Genomic DNA, 20,146 nt, shown 5'->3' with positions numbered 1-20,146 from the left:
TGCGTTTTTCCATAACATCTAACAGAAAAACCCAAACAAACTTTTTGGCCAATCCAATATTATATCTAATAGTAAAAATTATTCCTGTATTATACTCTAATATCTATAAAACAATTCTGTTTTCTCTATATAAATTGATTAAATGGTGTGAAAATGTTTCTGAAATTTAACCTACAGGCTAAATCTTTACAATCTTTACAATCTTCCCCACCCCCAACTTTATAGCTTTGAGTTTCTTTTCTGTATTTCTTGTTCCAGTGCCATACTGGAGACACTGCTTCTAATACTTACATTGTAATCCAGTTTTGCAAAAAACAACCTCGCTAATCCTACCCTCGCTAATCATTCATTCAAAAAATAGATCAAGGTTTACCGAGTGGCAAGAAATAGGACCTCATACATGAGTAAAGGCAGTTCATGCTCTCAAAAAACTAATAATCTAGTGGAAGAGATTATAGAATAGCCTCAAAATAATCACAACTCTTTCCCTTAATTCCTTTTAATACAACATAGCCCTAATCACTTTAATTTTGCATGCCAATTGCATATGTAAGTCAGGAAAAAAAGGTCAAACATTTCTAAAGACAAAAAAAATAACTAACATTCTCATATTACATGTGCATAATTTATATAGATATTACTTCAATCTGAGGTGTTTTATAAAGATATTTAACATCTCAACTTTGTTCCATTAAAAACAATTCTTTGGGTTCATTTAAGTCATAGTAAAGATTTCTGGTTGCCCTGGTTACTTTTTTGTTTTGTTGTTTTAATTGTGGTAAAATATACATAGCATTAAATTGATCATTTTAACCATTTAAAGTGTACAATTCAGTGGCATTAAGTACAGTCATAATGTTGTGCAACCATCACTACTGTCATTTCCAGAACTTATTCATCATTCCTAACAGACACTCTATACCAATTAAACAATAACTCCCCATTTCCCCCTACCCCCAGCTTGTGACAGTTTCTATTCTGTTTTCTGTCTCTATTATTTTGCCTATTTTAGATACTTCATATAAGTGGAAGCATACAACATTTGTCCTTTTTCATCTGGCTTCTTTCACTTAGCATAATGTTTTTAAGAGTCATCTCTATTGCAGCATGTATCAAAATTTCATTCCTTTTTAAGACTGAATAATATTCCATTGTATGTATATACATTTTGTTTGTCTATTCATGTGTTGATGGACATTTGGGTTGTTTCCACCTTTAGGTTATTGTGAATAATGCTGCTGGGAACAGTGGTGTACACGTATCCATTTGAGTCCCTGCTTTCAATTCTTTTGAGTATATACCTGGGAGCAGAATTGCTGGACTAAATGATAATTCTATGCTTAACTTTTTGAGGAACCACCAAACTGTTTCCACAGTGACGGCACCCTTTTACATTCCCACCAGCAAATTACAAGAGTTCCAATTTCCCCACATCCTCACTAATATTTTGTTGTTGTTTATAACAGCCATCCTGATGGGTGTGAAGGGGTATCTCACTATGGTTTAATTTGCATTTTCCAATGACTAGTGATATTGAGCTACTTTTCATGTGTTTATTGTCTATTTGTTTATCTTCTTTGAAGAAATATAATTGATTTAAATCTTCTGCACATTTTTTTTTTTTTTTTTTTTTTTTTTTTTTGCGGTACGCGGGCCTCTCACTGTTGTGGCCTCTCCCATTGTGGAGCACAGACTCCGGACGCGCAGGCTCAGCGGCCATGGCTCACGGGCCCAGCTGCTCCACGGCATGTGGGATCTTCCCGGACCAGGGCACGAACCCATGTCCCCTGCATTGGCAGGCAGACTCTCAACCACTGTGCCACTAGGGAAGCCCTCTTCTGCACAGTTTTGAAGTGGATATTTTGTTGGTGGCGGTTATAGTTCTTTATATATTCTAAATATTAAGCTCTTATCAAATATATGCTTTGCAAACATTTTCTTCCATTCTGTGAGCCGTCTTTTCACTCTCTTGATAGTGTACTTTGAGGCCCCTCCTTGTTTCTTAGACTTAAAATGAATATTTTTTACTTTCCAATTTTATTCAAAATTATCACAAACATAAAATATGTTAAAGATTTGTTATAAATTTTACAAAGCTTTAAAATTTTAAACTCAAACAATACGTTTTATTTTAATCTAAAACTACTTTCCATGTATCCATTTACTATGAAACTGCTACTACAGTTCATTCAAGTTTTGGAAGAAGTGATTTCTGCATACAGTTAACCAATACTCAGCAAAGGATTCACCCTTAACCATCAACGTCAACGTTACTCAGACATTCTGCTGGGGCCCAATTAAAATATGAAAGAAACTTCGTGCTTTAGAAATAGAAGGAATCTTGCCCTACTTGGTACATCACTGCCTATGCTGAGAGACAAAAGACTGAGGTGGTTAATAGCATGTATCTGGAGGGAGATTGTTTGGGTTCAAATCTGGGCTCTGCCACTTCCTGGCTGTGGGGCCTCAGCGAGATTACTTAACCACTCTGTGTCTCAGTTTCCTCATTTGTAAAATGGTGACAAATTCTAGGACCACCTTATAAAGCTGTTGTGAGAATTAAAATGAGCTAAAATTTCTAAAGTGCTAGGAAGATTATCTAGGACAAAATAAACACCAGTTGGATGCCTGATAAATAAAAGTGCTCTAAAGGAATCAATTCCCTATGTTGACCATATTTTTCATCAACATTTTATTATTATTAACATAGATGACTCATTAATCAATCAGTACCTTACACTGTAATGGAGAAATATTTAAGGTTGCACGGCCCCACAGATTGAGCCTTTTCTACGATGTATTTTACAATTACTATGGAATGAATAGCTCATTCACCATTCATTTAAGAAATATTAAGAATCTACAACGTGTTAAAACACAATTGTCCCTGACCTCAAGGAACTCATAAAGGGGTCATGAGAGATAAACAACACATTATGATGTGTGCAACTAAAGGAATAGAGGATGCTTTGCAAAAACACAGTAGAGCATCTAACCCAGGCTTTGAGGGACACAGGGAAGGTGCAAAGGCTAACTGACATCTAAATTGAGATCTGAAGGCTCTCAGGCAGATTTTCTGCTGAAAAAATTTGGAAGGCGTAGGGATTGGAGAGAACTCCAACCAGAAGAAACTGTATAAATGAAGCTCAGAACCAAAAAGAGTTTGATATGATGACAAAACTGAGAATACAGTTTGACTTTAGTACAAGAGAGGAGAGAGGAGTTGGAGAAAGAAGGCTGAGATGAACAGAGAGAGACAAAAGTCCTGAAGGGTCCAATGAACTGTTTTAAGTATTCTAAATTTAATCTGAGCATTAATGTCAGTGCAGTGACAGATCAGATTTGCACTTTGTACTGAAGCATCTCAGATTACACTGGGGAGAAAGGATGAAAAGAGAGAAGACCACTTAGGAAGCTATTATAGGAACCTAGGCCAGATGTGAAGATAGCCTGGAGTACAGTAATGGCAAAAGGGAAAGAGAAAAGTGAAAGGTCTAAGGAGATATTTAAAAGACAAACTGATTATTGTAAAGAAGACGGAGGAATCACTGATACTTCCCAGTTTCTGGCTTGGACAAGGGATGCATGATTGTTGCAGACTGTTGAAGAAGCCATGATAAATCTATACTGGTCTGAAATGTAAAGTGGGAGGGGTGACGCGGCAAGGGATAAAGCTGGAGAGGTTGGTTGGGGCCAGATAAGTTTAGCTATAGGTTAAATGAAGATTTCTGTGATGTTGTTCTAAGAGAAATGGGAAGCTATGGGGAGCTTTATTGTTTGCACTACTCATTCTCAGGGAAGTAAATAAATGGAAATGAAGACTTTGAATAATTCCCAGGCCCACCATGTGTGGCTGGGCAGGCTGCATACTGCACAAATCCAGGGGACGCCATTCACATAGACCATGATATAAATGGCACTCCCGAAGTTGTGCAAAGCACAGTAGCCATCCTCGATATTTATGTGGTTCTCTATTTTATGTGAATAAATCTTACCTCCTCAGTATAATAATGAACATCTCTAGAGCAGTGCTTATGTTTTACATTTTTCTTCTATTTCTCAAATTACCTAGCACAGTTCTGAACGCACATCTAACTCTTATTGAAACACTTTGTGGTCTTGACTCTAGAGACCACTATCCACTTGGATTTTACTATTACAAGCACTACCTACTCTCCTATCACAGAGTAATTCCAATTACACTCATCAGCTTTACTCTGATTTTAGTTTTTTTTATTTCTTTAACAAGTTATTACATTTACATGTCTATATTTTTACTGAAGCAAGTTTTATGACACTGATGAGTTTTAAAGCATGTTCTCGTTTTCCTTCACTGGTCATTTTTCACTTGAAAATATTTGTGTTCCTCCCTTGCTTTTCTTTAGAGAAGAATTTTCAGGCCTTGATTTGATTTCTTTCATCCTCTATGATTATATACCTCTGGCCACTACTCTTTCATTTGATTAAGAATTAGTAAATTTTGGTATCACATATCTATTTGTCTTGCTTTCTGTGAAACACTTTTTCACTGCCATAACTATAAAGTCAATTATGGGCTTCCCTGGTGGCGCAGTGGTTGAGAGTCCGCCTGCCGATGCAGGGGGCCCGGGTTCGTGCTCTGGTCCGGGAAGATCCCACGTACCGCCGAGTGGCTGGGCCCGTGGGCCATGGCCGCTGAGCCTGCGCGTCCGGAGCCTGAGCTCCGCAACGGGAGAGGCCACAGCGGTGAGAGGCCCGCGTACCGCAAAAAAAAGAATTAGTAAATTTTGGTATCACATATCTATTTGTCTTGCTTTCTGTGAAACACTTTTTCACTGCCATAACTATAAAGTCAATTATGATTTTAGGTGTTATATCCCTTACAACACACAAAGATCCTTATAATTTATTTAAATGGTCAGAATGAATCACAAAATGTATATATAGTCTTTTTTACATAAAATTCAACTGTAATCATAAATGATTCAAGAAACTCTTATGATCAAGGGTAATATATTTTCTCCTTTTAAATTTATTCTCATTAACTTCAGTATCCTCTGAATTTTGTTTGGTGATTCACTGTCAATTCAGTCATTTGTGAGTGAAGGACTACCACACCTGACATGTCACTGTTGAGTGGGGAGGGGTGAGAGGAAGATGAGACAGAGATCACTGACCCCCTCACTGGTAGCAACTCTTCTAAGAGGGCAAGGAAGCACAGTATGTACTCACTTATTTAACATATACTTCTAGAGCATCTCCAGGCACTCCTCTAAAAAAAAATCTACAAATATTAACCCATTAATCCTCATTACAATCCTACCAGGTAGATGTTATTTATAGCTCGGGAGTCTATGCCCTCCTATTTCTCCAATGTCAGTCGCCCCATTTACCAATGAAAACTGGCCTCTGTGCTAGGTTTAGAATGCATACCATCTCTTGAATTCACATGATTCTGCCATTAACGTTACTGTAGGTCTCTTCCATGATTACTGTATTAAACCGAAATTCCACTGATTTGTCCAGTGCAACTGTGACTCTTGACTAGGTCACTGCCCCCACCATCTATATGGGAGATTTATACTGAGTGAGTATGTAGAGCATAAAAGTTATGGCAAGTTCAATTTACATGATACTTCAGTTAAAAATGATTAGAACTTACGTGTTTATAGTTAACGTGAAGAAATATAAAATGGGCTTTTAACATAGTTTCCAAATGAACATGTAAGTTCCACATATCCAAGCCTTTATTTTCATTTCAGATCTCTCTCCTGAGCCCCAGAGCCCTATCTATCCAAACTGCTTACCAGAGTCACTGGCACATAGATCTCCCAGACAGACTTCAACCCCAGCACTGTTACAGAGTGAAATCGCCATTTCCCCTGAGCTGTTTGTATCCCTTCTCCATTAATGAAGAGTGCTAATTTGCCTAAGTAACCAGAAGCCTTGGAGTCATTTTGTTTCTTTGTTTCTTTCTAAAAGTCATTTTATTGTGAAAGCATGAAGGACTGCCTTTCATCAGGCAACAAGTTTGCCATTCCAAAGCTGTTTCAACATTTATTGAGTGCCTATGTTGTACTGGACCCTCTGCCAGGTGGACAGCTGTAACAATTTTTAAAAACAATTTTATTGAACTATACTTAATTTACAATGTCGTGTTAGTTTCTAGTATACAGCAAAGTGATTCAGATGTGTGTGTGTGTGTGTGTGTGTGTGTGTGTGTGTGTATCCCTGTGCTATACAGTAGGACCTTGTTGTTTATCTATTTTATATATAGTAGTTTGTATCTGTTAATCCCAAACTAATTTATCCCTCCTCCACCCTCTTTCTTCTTTGGTAACCATAAATTTGTTTTCTATGTCTGTGAGTCTGTTTCTGTTTTGTAGTTTTGTAAATGAGTTCATTTGTATCGTATTTTAGATTCCACATATAAGTTGTATCATATGGTATTTGTCTTTCTGTCTGGCTTACTTCACTTAGTATGATAATCTCCAGGTCCATCCATGTTGCTGCAAATGGCATTATTTCATTCTTTTTTTATGCCTGAGTAATATTCCATTGTATATATATACCACATCTTCTTTACCCATTCATCTGTCTATGGACATTTAGGTTGCTTCCATGCATTGGCTATTGTGAATAATGCTGCTGTGAACACTAGGGTACATGTATCTTTTCGAATTACAGTTCTCCTTGGAGTCATTTTGAACTCCTCTCTCTCCTCACCTGCCCCTGCCAGCCCCCTTCTACTAAGTCACAAGTCCGACAGACCTCTTATCCAGCATGACTGCTATAGCAAAAATGGATACCTGGTCTTCCCGATCCTGTTTCAATCCCCTCCAATCTATTCTCCACACTACTGTGAAAATCATCTCCCTAAAACACAAAATGAATCCCTCCATCCCTCTAGTTAAAACTTTTCAAAGGTTTTTCAAAGGTTTTAGGATAAATCCAAACTTCAGATGAGGTCCTTCATAATTAGGGCTGTTTTCCGCTCCAGCCACTGACTTGCCTCTCTCTTGTCCTATTACCCCAAGAAGTTCCAGCCATACCTAAACATCTGCCTTTTCTATCAAGTACCATCTTTTCTCTTGCCTATTTGCCTTTGCACATAATGTTCCCTCTACCCAAATGCAGTTTTCCTCTCCCATTTCTTCATCTAGCTAACTCCTAAGAAATTAAGTACAGATAACACCTCCTCCTAAAAGTCTCCCATGACCAGCACTCCTCATTCCTAAAACCTGATTAGGTACCCTTCATATGTGTTCCGTATGTCTATATATCAGACACTTATCAAAAAGTATGTATTTATATATCTCACCATTAGCAAATAAGTTCCTTACGGGCAGAGTCTATGCCTTCAATTTTTGCATGATCAGCATCTAAGCATGCATCTGGCACTTGGACACTCAGTAAATGTTTGTTGAATGATGAACGAACAAACTCTGAAAATTAATGTGCAGTTTTCTCTTTTTAGGTAAATTTTAGTTAAAATAACAAAATGGATAAAGTGTTCATAGTTCTTTTGTTAGGTACACGAGGTCAGGTACATAAGTGTCATTATTATAAATTCATAAAGCTTTAAGGAACTCAAATGAGTCATTTAAACTATCCCCTCACCTAAAACCACCCCACATACATATAATTCTATTTTAATTTAAAGTCTTCTAGAGAGCTGCAAATTTTAAATTAGTTCTGTCTTCTTCTGTCAATGTGTTTTCTCTTTTACAATATATACCTATTACACCCATCTTCCTGGAGAAGATTGGAATGTTTAGGAATGGGGTCAGTATAGAGAATAAAGAGGACAGTTCTAAAAGGACTGTCTGCTCCAAGAGGTTTCATGGGTAATATTTGAAGAGGAAACTTTTGGAAGGCAATCAGTTCAAAAATCTATCTTCAGATGAAATTCTTTGTTTTAATCATACTCTACCTAGTTTACTTTTTTTTGAGACAGTTTACTCTAAAAGATATGGATACAAAGTTAATAATTAAGAGCCATGGAGTGGAGCTGGGGGCTGGTATTTTTTAAATCAGAAATATAGTGATAGTTGCTACAGCTGAACTCTGAACATAGCACTGAGTTTTGTGGCAGCAAAAGTAGAATGAGAACCACTTTGTGAAATAAAAGGAAGCAGGAACAAATTTTTTTTTCCTGAAATCATACCTAGGCCTGACTTGAAACATAATAGTTAATAAAAGATGGGTTGAATAAAAGAGTATATCTTTATATTAAAAAATTTAACAGCAAAATGGACATCTTCAATGATAGGTTTTTAAAGTTGTGGGAAAGTCTAAGTATCTATTTTTAAATAAGCCCTCAAAAAAAAAAAGAGGGACTTTTAGAGTTATTAGACTAATTCTACAAAGACATTTTTATAGAAAACTAATGTAATCTAGTCTACTTACATAATATAATAGTGATTCTAACTTGACACAGAGATACAACTCAGAATATATGGAAAAGTGGAGAGAGATCATTTCCTTTGGAGACACATGCACACATACACAAGCACAAATATTATTTGTTTTCACCTAGATTTTTTAACAGAACTTGAATAAACAATAAATTTCAAATTGAGCCACCCTTATAATAGAAAACTGGGGTGTATGGCAAAACCAATACTTCACTTTGAAAATTAGGGAAGTCTGACTTGTGTTCAAATGGGCCATTCCACCCACTACAAGACAAGGCCAATTTGTTTTCTCAAGGTATGGCCCTGGATTTCTCCTAGGGCCAGTAAATCTACTCAGTAGAAATCCCAAAGTTCTGCCCCCAATGAACATGGAAGAAAAGCCCTTCACACCAAGTGTGATTAAATAAAGAACAAAGGGAAGCGTTGAGTATACACTCACATCAACGAACCAACAAATATCAAGGGCCTCCCTCTTCACTGTACTCTACCTCACATGTTCTCAAAACACCCAGGAGAGCAGGCAGTCAATCCCAGGGCAGCTGGCCTCCCTGGGCCCTGAGGAAGTCTCCTGGGCACCCTTCCTGATAACAGCAGGTCTCAGTCCAACAACTCTCTCAAGTACTCTATTGGTTCTCAACTTCCAGTGGATTACACACTTTCCCCAGGTGATTTTAATTTTTTTTTTCCCCAGGTGATTTTAAAGAGCTTCTGGTTTGATAAGACTTTCCTTAGAAGCCAGAGGAAACCAAAAGGTCTTCTAGAGCTCTGAGGCCAGTTTAAGCCCTAAATACAACTTCCACTCCCTCAAACCTCCAGGTAGTTACCAATTAAAGTTAGTCCTCTGCATCTGGGCCTCCACTCAAGATCCCATAATGGTACTCAACGAGACCTCAAAAGCAGTTATGCACAATTACTGGACATTCACTGGTACCCAAAGGCCTAAATAGATGACTTGTTTTAACAGTTAACACTGAGGTTTATCTGGAACTCCTAGAACATCTAGGAATAGTTTCCTGATACCTCTGAGGTAACACAGAAAGAGCACAAGGTCAGACAGCAATTAAGAAACAGGTCCTAGTCCCAGTTTGGCCACTAACTCACTTTGTGATGAGGGCAATTATCCAACCTTCTTTGGGCTTTAACCACAGTGAACAAGATACCTACTCTACTTACCTGAGCTGTTATAAGAATCTAATCTTCTAAGAGATGTGAAAACACTTAGAAAAATAATTACTCCTTCCTTCATTCTATTTAAACATGTTGAACATCTGCTCTATGCTAAGCATTATGCTAGGCATGAAGTTTACATCTGGTAGAGAAAGCAGAAACTAAACCATTACAGTTGTGATAAGGACTATGAAAGAGAACTATTAGAAGCAGGGAAAGATAAATCAATAAACTCAACCCGCTGGGAGGGCTCAAGGAAGGTTTCCCTGAGGAATCTACATCTGAACAGAGCCATAAAGAATGAGTAGGAATTAACCAGGCAAAGAAGTGTAGGAAAAGGTTCTAGTAGTCAGAGGAGCAAAGGTCTTGAAAAAACATTCAACGAATGTAAAGTGCTTTTAGGAAACACTAAAATAACTTTTCAAAAACATTTAATCTATGACATTGAAATGTAACCCCACAATCTGTCATTTCAAAAACCCACTCTTACAGGTTTATCTACAGCTTGGATTTTTCTTTTTAGTCATCAAACTCTTCCTAAGAAAACAGTGAGATCCCAGCCCTGGTTGCATTATTTTCTACTTATGTACCAATGCTTAGATAACAAAACAGATAAATGTCCATGTAGGAACAACGATTTGGGACACAGAATAAAATTCTGAAAAATCTTGTTTTTAGGACATATTGGTAGGTGCATAAAAATTCAGAATTTTTATAGCTCCCTGGAACATTTTCCACTTAAGTATTTGGGGAAAAAAAGAAGAAAGAAAGAAAAAAAAAAAAGGCCTCTATCCCTACCCTATCCTTAAAGAAAAAGTCAGTGCTCTGAATTAATTATCATACATTCAGAAGTATAAGGCTCCTTTTATATTGGCAAATACATCAAATTTAAATGGCATAATTGCTTAAGTTTTCTGAAGTTGCTTTACTAATTATCTTTTCAGTTCTAATATCCTTTGGAACAATAGTTTTTGTAGGAGAATCTCGGTATTGTACATGTACCTCCCAGGATGTGTTTTAAATACATTATAAATGTTTACTACAGGCTTTTCCTTCTCATAGCAAATTGAAGTTCTAGATCATTAATATGAAGATTTTCACCCTGCCCCAGACACATGCAATTTAAAATCATTTTATGTCAACATATATTACTTATTTTCTTGAATTATGAACCAAATAAATTGCCTCAATTTGGAAATTAGCTTCATACAGGTGCATATTTAAAGTGATAGGCAAACTTTTCTATTCCTACTCTTCTGAAAATGTGCATAACTATGATTTGCCATGTTTACTGTTTGGCTATATATAGGTTACAAGCAAAATATTACAAAGTATTATTTTAAACTTTACCCCCACTTTTCTTATATAAATAGCTGCTTCAGAAGAAGTTTATTTTGTGCAGCTAAGCAGTTTAAAAATCATGTTCTTCAGGCTTTTACTGGCTTATTTTAAAAGACCTTCTAAACAACCAAAGAGTGGCCTGGTACTCCAATATACCACAAAACACCTTTCTTATATTTTGTAATTAAACAACCACCTCCAATTGCTGAGATTCCACAGTTGGTACAAGTAACGATGTATTATAACTACCACTGAAGTCATGTGTTATTATTCAAAGAGGTGAAATATCCAAATTCATTTTTAAATAGCTGCAAGATGTAATGGCTCAAACATATAGGGTTTGAGGGAGCATAAAGAGGTTTTATAACAAACATTAAACTTTTTAATGTTTTCATGTATGTCCTTTTGACTTAGAAAGAACAAAATCTCAGTGAGGAAAAAAAAAAAACTCTAGGTTATAGACACATTGTACACAGTTCTTTCTAGTAACAATTTTGATTGGAACTCAAACTTATTTTTGTCCAAATACTCTGAAGAAGATATCTTGCAACACTTTGTTTTATAATTACTTTGGACATATTTAATAGAGCAGATTCTCTCATTAGCACATCAAAAACACAATGAGAAAGATCAGAGATTTTAAATGAAATAAAACTTCATTGATAACTTTCACCTTTAAGATTCCTTTCACACTGAATGAATTTAAAAATTCTAAACCAGTAAACTACTGATTTATCATGATACCTATATGGAAACTTTTTTTCACATTATTTTGGATCTATGATACATATGTATTTAAACAGTTTATTAGGGAAGACAAGTGAGAAAACAAAACCCTCCCAGGTATGTAGACAGTATGTCAAAGTCAGGAATAAAATGCACTGGTATCTTATGATACCAAAATGAAGTCACTTGACTGAAAAAAAAAAAAAAGCTTGATCAAAATATATACTTTATGTACACATATTGTGGCTCATTCAAAAGCATTTTTAAATCCATGGTGATGTTTTAAAAATAAACCAGTTAAATGGTTAAGTTGACTATTAAGAGAAGTTTTCATAACAAAGCTTACAGGGGTTTTTTAAATTAAAAGAATAAATATATTGGAATACTCATCTGTCCCTATTTAAAGTTATTAAAGGGGAGCTTAAGTTGAATTTAGATAATATGAAATACATTAAAATAAGTTCCTCAGGGGAAAGAAAAATCTTACCATTCCATCAAGATATTAGGCAAGTGCAGATAACTTCAAAACATTAAGTTATATTCCTTTTGTATTCCATTCCTTCATAAGCCAGACCATAAGTGGAAATAGGTGGCTATTTAAGAATGCCATATCTAAGTCACTTATACTTTGGTGATGACTTAGCCTGTTTGGATTGATTAAATTCCACAATATATTCTACATTGTATACTTATGGGAAGAGATAATCTGTCACTATTACACTAAAACATGATATTCTGTATCTTAAGAGTTATCTGTACATCCATATTTCAGTATCAAATTTATAAAAGAATGTCAATCATTTTCCCTTTTTAAGAAATCATGTTTTAGTTTAGCTGTATACATACTGTCCAGAAAATTAAATATTTGTAAATAGCAAGTGTCCATTCACGAAGGCCATTGAGTAGGACTGAAAGGTAAAAAAATCCAAAAATAAGCGCATTCAAAAAATGTAATATGCTCTAATGAAGTTAACATGGTCAGTATATATGAAACTCTGTGTGTTCAGCACTGTTCTGGGCACTGTGAGGAGTATACGTGCATGCATACAAGCACACACACACGTGCAGAACAAAGAAGATGAATTCACATGAAACAACGGTAGAGCAAAAGACTATAAATTCTGAAATTTTCAAAATGGAGAACAGATTAATGGTTGCCCAGCATTAGGAACAAGAGGGAGATAGGTGTGGCTATAAAAAGGTATCACAAGGGATCCTTGTGGTGATTAAAGTAGTATCTTGACAATAGTGGTGATGGATACACACGGTATAAAACTGTATAGAACTAAAAGCACACATACACTTAAAGTACAAGGAAAACTGAAAAACTGTTGGATTTTTACCAATATTCTGGTTGCGATATACTACAATTTTGAGGTACACTAGCTCTCTATATTATTTCTTACCACAGCATGTAAATCTACAAATATCTCAAAATTAAGTTTTTTTAAATGATTATAAAATACACTTTCCCTATTCTAAATACATCCCCCTCCCAAAATAAAAACATGCAATAATAAACACCAGAATCCCTCCCAGTGACAGAAGAAATTGCCAGCTAGGTGCAGTAGTAATTCCCTTCAAAGAAACACAGAGTAAACAGTATGTCTAAACATTCTTGCCCCGAAATATGTTCTGAATTTTCTTCAAATCCGTGTTAATTTAATGAGTTTTAAAGATCACATCCCATAAATTGAAGATTTCTCATGACACAGTAGCAATAAAATTCTACCTTCAGATGGTGGTGGAATCATCCTTAATCAGAGACAGAGACGAGGGGAGGGTACCACCATTTTCTTCTCTGTTTATGTTAAAAGATAAGAAGCAAATCACACACACAGGCATACACTCTTCCTCTTCCTGTAGAGTGTACATGAGTTCGGATCGAGACGTGGAATAACAGCACCACAAGGATTTCTCAAAGCTAGGTCTCTGCCTACTTGGAATCTCTTGGAAAATATTCAAGCATATCTTTGCTCTTTCGCTAATGCAAGACAAGAAATAACGGGTCAACTGCTCTGGAATTCCTTTGGTGTGAGAAAGTCAAGTCGAAGGTGATCAAAGGCAGGGCATCCGGATAAAATGGGTCTGATTAGGGTAGATTCAGACAACCTGACATTTGCTTGGTTGCGATAAAGATGGAAATAGGGACGTCGGGTCCCTCTCACACCAATCTGGAAACTTGACCCGCTAAAGAGATCGAACGCTTCTACAGCCTCCGCGGTGGATTGGAGGAATTTAGGGACGCTGTCCTCCTGTCCCCATCCTGCCGCTCCCCAACAGCTCAGCCGGCTGGGGAGCGGGGCGACGGGGACCCGGGGCGAGGAGAAGCCCGGGGACACTGGGCGACGAGGGGCCGGGGATACGGGGTGAGGGGCGAAGCAGGGCCAAGGACCCAGGGAGACTAGGAATGGAGGCGCGGGGCGAAGCCGCGGCACCAAGGGACGCGGGGCCGGGGTGCGGGGCGACGGGCGAGGCGAGGTCAGGGGCGTGGAGCGACGCGAGTGCGAGGTGAGGGCTCACCCGCGTTTTGCAGTGTCTCGATGTTCTGCGGTCTGGTCGCCAGCTCCGCCACCATCTGCACGAATTGGGTCCGGGCTTTCTGGTACTGCTCGAACACTGCGGGGAGAGACACGCTGGAGCGCACCGCCCGCGGCCCCTGGGCCCCGCCGCCCCCCGTCGGGGCGCCCGGACCTACCTTGCAGCACCTGCCTCTGACTCATGGCGCCCTCGCCACCAACTCGGCGGCGCCCGGCTCGTCCGCGCCCGGCCTGAGAGTCCGCGGAGGGGGCGACCGTGGCGACCGCTCGGACTCCGACGGGAGCCAGGTCTCTCTGTGTACCCGCGTCTCCCGGGCAACCGACCGGAACCGGAACGCAGCCCTCTCGCGGCAACGGCGGTCCCGGGCGTGACGTCAGGGCGCGGTGCTTGGGCGCCCCGTGCGCGGTCACAGTCCACCGGGGAGCTCAGCCTGTGCTGTTTCCCCGACGTGCGGAGCTCGCCCGGCGGCCGCGGGAGCAGTGCGCCGTCGAGGGTCACACCCTATAGGCACAGGAGTCCGCCAGGAGGTCAGGGAGTTTCACAGACCGAACCCGGAGGGAGCCCCACGCGCCCAGGAACCCGGTCCAAGTGCGGCGAGACAAGCAAACTTTTACGATGGAGTCGCCTGGGCTTCGACGGTCGAGAAAAATCTCATATAGGACACTGTGTAATCTGATAAATACATTACTGTCAGTACAACCTTAAAGTCAAATGTTTTCCCCTTTAGTCCAGCTTTTATATACCCGGCATTTCAGGTTTCAGGATTCCTGGAGGGTCAAGACAGCTATGTTCATACATTTAATTATACTGTATTGAAAGCATTTAATAAGCACTCATAGAGATTCAGTGAGGAAAGCAGACGAGGAAACAATATGATAAACGTCCTGTCTTCCTTGACTTTCTCCAAATTACTACCAACTTTGCTGTTTCCTCACTTTTATGTGATTTTTAAACATGTTGTCTTTGTCTTTTAAATTTAGGCTTCATTCTGTTGCTGAAGGACATTTCCAAAAGAAACTGAGAGAATCTTTACCTGGAAAGCCTTGATTGAAATTATCTTAACCAGACTTCCCTTGCTGACATAACTTTAATTCTTTACCCAGTTTCTTTTGACAAAAGTTAGGTAGTCTATCACTGGTTTCTAGTGTGTCTGAAAACTGTATACCAAATGTTTCAGTGACAGGTTTCAACTTTAAATGTTCCTCCATCAGAAACTACAATTTCGCCAGATGTCAAGTGAGCGGATAGTCACAGCTGCTGCTGAGTAGTGCCAAGACAGGAAACCTCTTGATATCTCTTCTTTAATAGAAGGGAGCATGCAAACTTAGCTGGGGTGAGTCCTATATAATAATCTTTCAAATCTCACTCTGACTTGATCTCTCTGATAAAGTCCTGGTATTTTGTGAAGCCCCAAATAGTTGTGGAATGGACTAGCAATCAGAGAGAGAAATAGGTATGTTCAGCCGGGTCCCTACCACCCCCAGAACAGGTGCATGTCTTCTGCTCCGGAGTTCAGAAGCCAATGATACCCACAATCCCTTTACTTAACTCTGAGGCATAAAGTTTAACAGGGATCTCCACATTTCCCTAAGGAAACAGGTCCTTTAGAATTAAAGTTTTTGTGTGTACTAATTTAGAGATTGGGGGGCAGGGGGAGGGACAAGTTGAACAAATAATTAAAATGGCAAATACACCTTCACTGTAATTTTATTTTCAGTTCCTTGTTGCATTGTGAAAAAAGAAATCCCCTTAAAACTAAAAGGTTCCATATTTGGTTTCAGTCCTTTAACAATTCAAACTCCGAAGTGACTACAGCTGCCATTTTTAGTAATTCTTTTTACTATGTATTTTCTACTTGAAACGTGTTGAGATAGGAGCTTAATAGTGAAAAAAAGGCTAAACCTATAAACGTAACAGTCTACTTACGGAACCCTACAAAGTTTGAAAACTTAAGTTCAAGTGGTATATAAATTATTTTTAACTATAGATTCTGAGTATTTGTCATTAACAGTGCCTGTGGGTTAAACTGTATTGTTCCTGATGAAACACAATATAGAATTCCTACTTTATATCTGAAACTGGACATACTAAAGAAGCTAGATCTTTGCTCTTTATTCTAGCTTTCTTTTTTAAAATCCTTAAAATTAAATGGAGAACTGTAACAGATTAATTGTAAAACTTAAATGAACTGTTAGTAATTCAAATATAAGATATGGCAAAACTGAAAGATTACTTTTACTGACAAAGCCAATCTATATTTTCTGACTCACTTTTCAACTTACTAACTATAAAATAAAAATACCATTCTGTTTTACAAAGCTAGTTGAATGCCCCAAGATGACATACACACCTCTAACAGTTAAGCAGTGAGAAAGAAAACTATTCAAAGGGATATTTCAATTAAAAAAAAAAAAAGGAAGAAAAGGTGCTATTTAAGATTACTCTTCTTAAAGTACCAGCTGACTTTAATACAGATATACAGTGTACTTGACACATTAAACTATACATTTGATTGAGAATGAAACTTATTATCTGAATAACTTGCAAAAATGTTTCCAAGAAAGATTTGTGTGGAAGACTTTGTCCCCTTTTGTATAAAGCTAATCACATGTAATTTCAAAATCATTTCTGCATTTATCTTTTTATGAAAATGAGACTCAAAAAAGACAACGTTATAAAGCCAGTTTAAAAATCCTGTTCTGTTTCTCTTTAAAAATCTGCTCTGGGAATTCAGAAAAACCCATTATCATGGGAATATATTCTGCATGTGCCTAAAAGAAATTTTACTAATTTTAACAGACATGTTTTCTTTTCCTTCAGCTTCTAGAAGAATTTTAAAAGTTAAAGCTTTATATGTTCTAAGTAGATATTAATATCCACATTTAAAAAACTGCTGTTGAATGAATCAAGTGTATATATATTCCTCTCCCAAGCCAAAAACATTAAATATCAGTGTGTGCCAGACACTACTACTAACAGAATGTGCTTGTCTTCTAGGACATGAAACCTAGTGGGAGATCGACATCTAAAGAAAGTTTAATTCATTAAATAAGCATATACTGCAGCCTGCCCTGTTTTAAGGGCTATTATTGCACTCAGCACTGTTAAGTGCCTTGGGAACAAAGAAGAAGGACTTAGGATAACCTAGGGGAAGAAGTGAGAATATCTAAAACATCACTTAACTAATAAAAGGTGTCTTGTTTTTAAGAAAAATTAGCTGACTTTTGCCTAGATATGAAATCTCCTTCCCTCCTCCCCCAAAGAATTAAAACATAATGGTAGTATTTAAATATGCATTCATTTGGCAACTGCATGCAATTATGCAAGTCATAAGAATACAATAATCATTTTGCCAACATCAAATCTAAAATTAATAATATTTACATACTTGAATGAAAAATAAAGGTATTACATAACCAAGTTAGTGGACTCAAAATATTACCTATAATGATGAAAGCAAACATATGACATCTTAAATGTTGCTCTGCTCCTCTTTTGAGTAAAAGCCTCAGGAGTTTACATTTGGGTTTTAGCAGACCAACCGGTTGTGCCATCAAGTTTGTCAGCAGAGCAGAAAAGACTCGGACACTTCCATCCAGAAAGAGAAGATTAACATTTCTATGCTGATGTTGTGTTTGTGTCTTGTTTCCTATTCTTTGCTTTTCAAGCCTTTTAAAGTCAACTCCTTATATTTCAGACTTTAAAGTGTTTACGTTTCTTTGTGTTAAGGCCAATAAAATGTTTAAATGACAGTGATTTTGCTGGCCCCAAAGTTCTAAAGATACGCCTGTACATGGCTTCCTTTTCCAGGAATTCAGTGGATGCATAGATTGAACTCATCCTTTCCACTTCCAAAGTAAACCGTGATTAGGGGGATTCCACACACGAATAAGTTCACCTCCAAAGCCACCATTATAGCACAAAGTGATTGATACTAAAAATTGATGATTCTAATGCCCGAAATACAGCATAACATTTTCGAAGGCAGTGGGACATGCATAAAGACCAATTTATTGCTGCTTGGTGTGCGTGTGTGTTATGTGAATATCTTCTTTTTAAAGACTTATGTGAGTATTCCTTTAAGGCTGTATCCGAACCCCGCACCACCAGATACCCTCTAGGCACCCTGCCATAGAAGTCTGTCAGCCACTCCTTCTCAGCGCTCCCCAGGCCCCCCACCCCTTTAAAATCTTGGCCTTGGACTTCTCTGAGACAAGGTCGGTGCTATTCCTTTCCCACGTTTTTATTAGTACTGGACGCAAGAGACAAAAGATGGAAGGTGCCACATAGGGAAAAAAACCCGGAGCCCACCAAGCGCGCATCTAGGCCAAGACCCAGGAGGACGCGGCTCACGCATCCCCCATGTGCGGGTCCTGCCAGGGCTGCGCGGCGACCCCGCCCGCCGCAAGCGGAAGGTTCTGGGCCGACGCTGCGAAGCTAGACGTAGGCGGGTCTCCGCGCGCGCAATGGGCACGGGGTCCCCGGCTCGACGGCGCTAGCCTTAAGGCAGGCAACTGCGTTCAATGTGGACGGGGTGTCGGAGCCGCAGGAAAAAGGAAGAACACGATGCTCCTCCGATGTCCTCGGCTTTTCCTTTAGGCCAGAGTTTCTCAGACTCCAGCGGGCACCCCCGCGCACTCCGCGCAGTTCTCAGCGGGGAGGGGGCGCGGGAATCTGTTGGGGTTGGGGTCAGGCCATCGTTCGAATCAGAAAGCCGCTAAGCCCCCGCCGTGGGTCGCTGGGCTGGGCCGAAAAGGGGCCGCGGGGGCGGCAGCGCCGGGAGCGCCGGCTGGAGGAAGAGGCGGGGGCGCGCGGCCCGAGGGGTAGAGTGCGGAAGCGTGGCGCAGGCTACGCGCGGGCGGCCCCCCTCCAGCGGCGCCTCCGGGGGCCGGCCGCGGGCCTGCGGGTGTGAGCGAGGGGGGAGGTCCCAGCTTCGGCTTGCTCGTAGCCCTGCGGGCTGCCGGCCTGGGGATCAGAAGGGAAGGGGCGGCAGATGCCGCAAGCCGACGTCTGCTGGGGGCGGGTTGCAAGATGAAGAAGGCCTCTGTCCTTTCGCTTTGCTTCCCCCGGCCAGGCCTCCAGCAAGCACCGCACCGCCGCGCGGGCTCTCGCGGACGGCTCCCGGCCCGATCCTCCCCGCGGCGCGGCTGACCCGTGGGCCCGGGAATGGTGTGGCCAACTCGCAGGGGCGAGCCCGGAGCGGGCGGAAGCTGGAACCCCGGGAGCAAAGGCCCCGCAGCGTTGCGCAGCCAGAAAAGCTCGCGGCGGCCGCTCCGTTCGGCCCTGCTTCCCCTGACTTGCTCCTCCAGGGACTTAAAAAAAGAGAGCCCCGTTAGCGGGGGAGGGGGATCAGACTCTCTTGGCCGGGAGTGGGGTGTGGGAATGCTACACCACCTTACATCAGTCAGCTCCCTAGACCCCGGCGGCGCAGGCCGGATCCCAAAGGTTGAGTGAGGAGCCCAAACCTTACTTTAAAAAAGGAAAGGAAAAAAAGCTGCATGTCACTGCGCATGTGCGAGCCTCGTGTTTTTGGTTTGTTTTTTTTTTTAATTTTTGACGTCATTTCGCTACATCAAATCTCAAGCCAAAACTTCTTGCTCATTGATTACTCTGAAAAATAATTGACTGTATGCTCTGACTCCTAGGAAATACTGCAAAAGTACAGAGAGACAGTGTTCAAGGTTTGTGCTTTCACAAAAATAGCACAGGCTGTCTATCCACCCTGCACGTCGGTTCCCCCCACAGATTATCAGAGCCGAGAGAGAGCTCCGCTAAAACGTAGGCTAGACTTGGAAGACTCAGTGGCACAGCTTCCCATTTTTTAAGTGGAGATAACTTGCGCTATGATTTGCATCTTCCTTAGTCCAAGTAAGCTATACAACACAACTCCTGCCTTTTTTTTTTTTTTGGTATTTCTGAGGAAACATCTGAATATTGCTAAAGCTGAACTACTTTACGTCCTACTCCAGTGTTAC

At 39.8% G+C, this 20,146-nt stretch overlaps 1 protein-coding gene across 2 annotated transcripts in view; it reads right to left on the bottom strand.

Annotated features, from left to right (window-relative positions):
- Positions 1–14,353, bottom strand: part of SPAG6 (sperm associated antigen 6) — a gene marked incomplete at both ends in the record, with an annotated part of 73,533 nt that extends 59,180 nt beyond the window's left edge. For both annotated transcript variants that reach the window (XM_082648323.1, XM_082648324.1), the window contains 2 exons: positions 14,154–14,249; positions 14,329–14,353. In XM_082648323.1, the coding sequence (XP_082504449.1) occupies positions 14,154–14,249; positions 14,329–14,353 (121 nt within the window). The remainder of the gene's footprint in view (positions 1–14,153; positions 14,250–14,328) is intronic.
- Positions 14,354–20,146: the final 5,793 nt, after the last annotated feature.

The sequence above is a fragment of the Grampus griseus genome (genome assembly GCF_964374135.1).
Source record: "Grampus griseus genome assembly, chromosome: 2".
In the NCBI taxonomy this organism is placed as follows: domain Eukaryota; kingdom Metazoa; phylum Chordata; class Mammalia; order Artiodactyla; family Delphinidae; genus Grampus; species Grampus griseus.
Note: the sequence above shows the minus strand (reverse complement) of the source record. Positions and strands in the feature narration are given on the sequence as shown.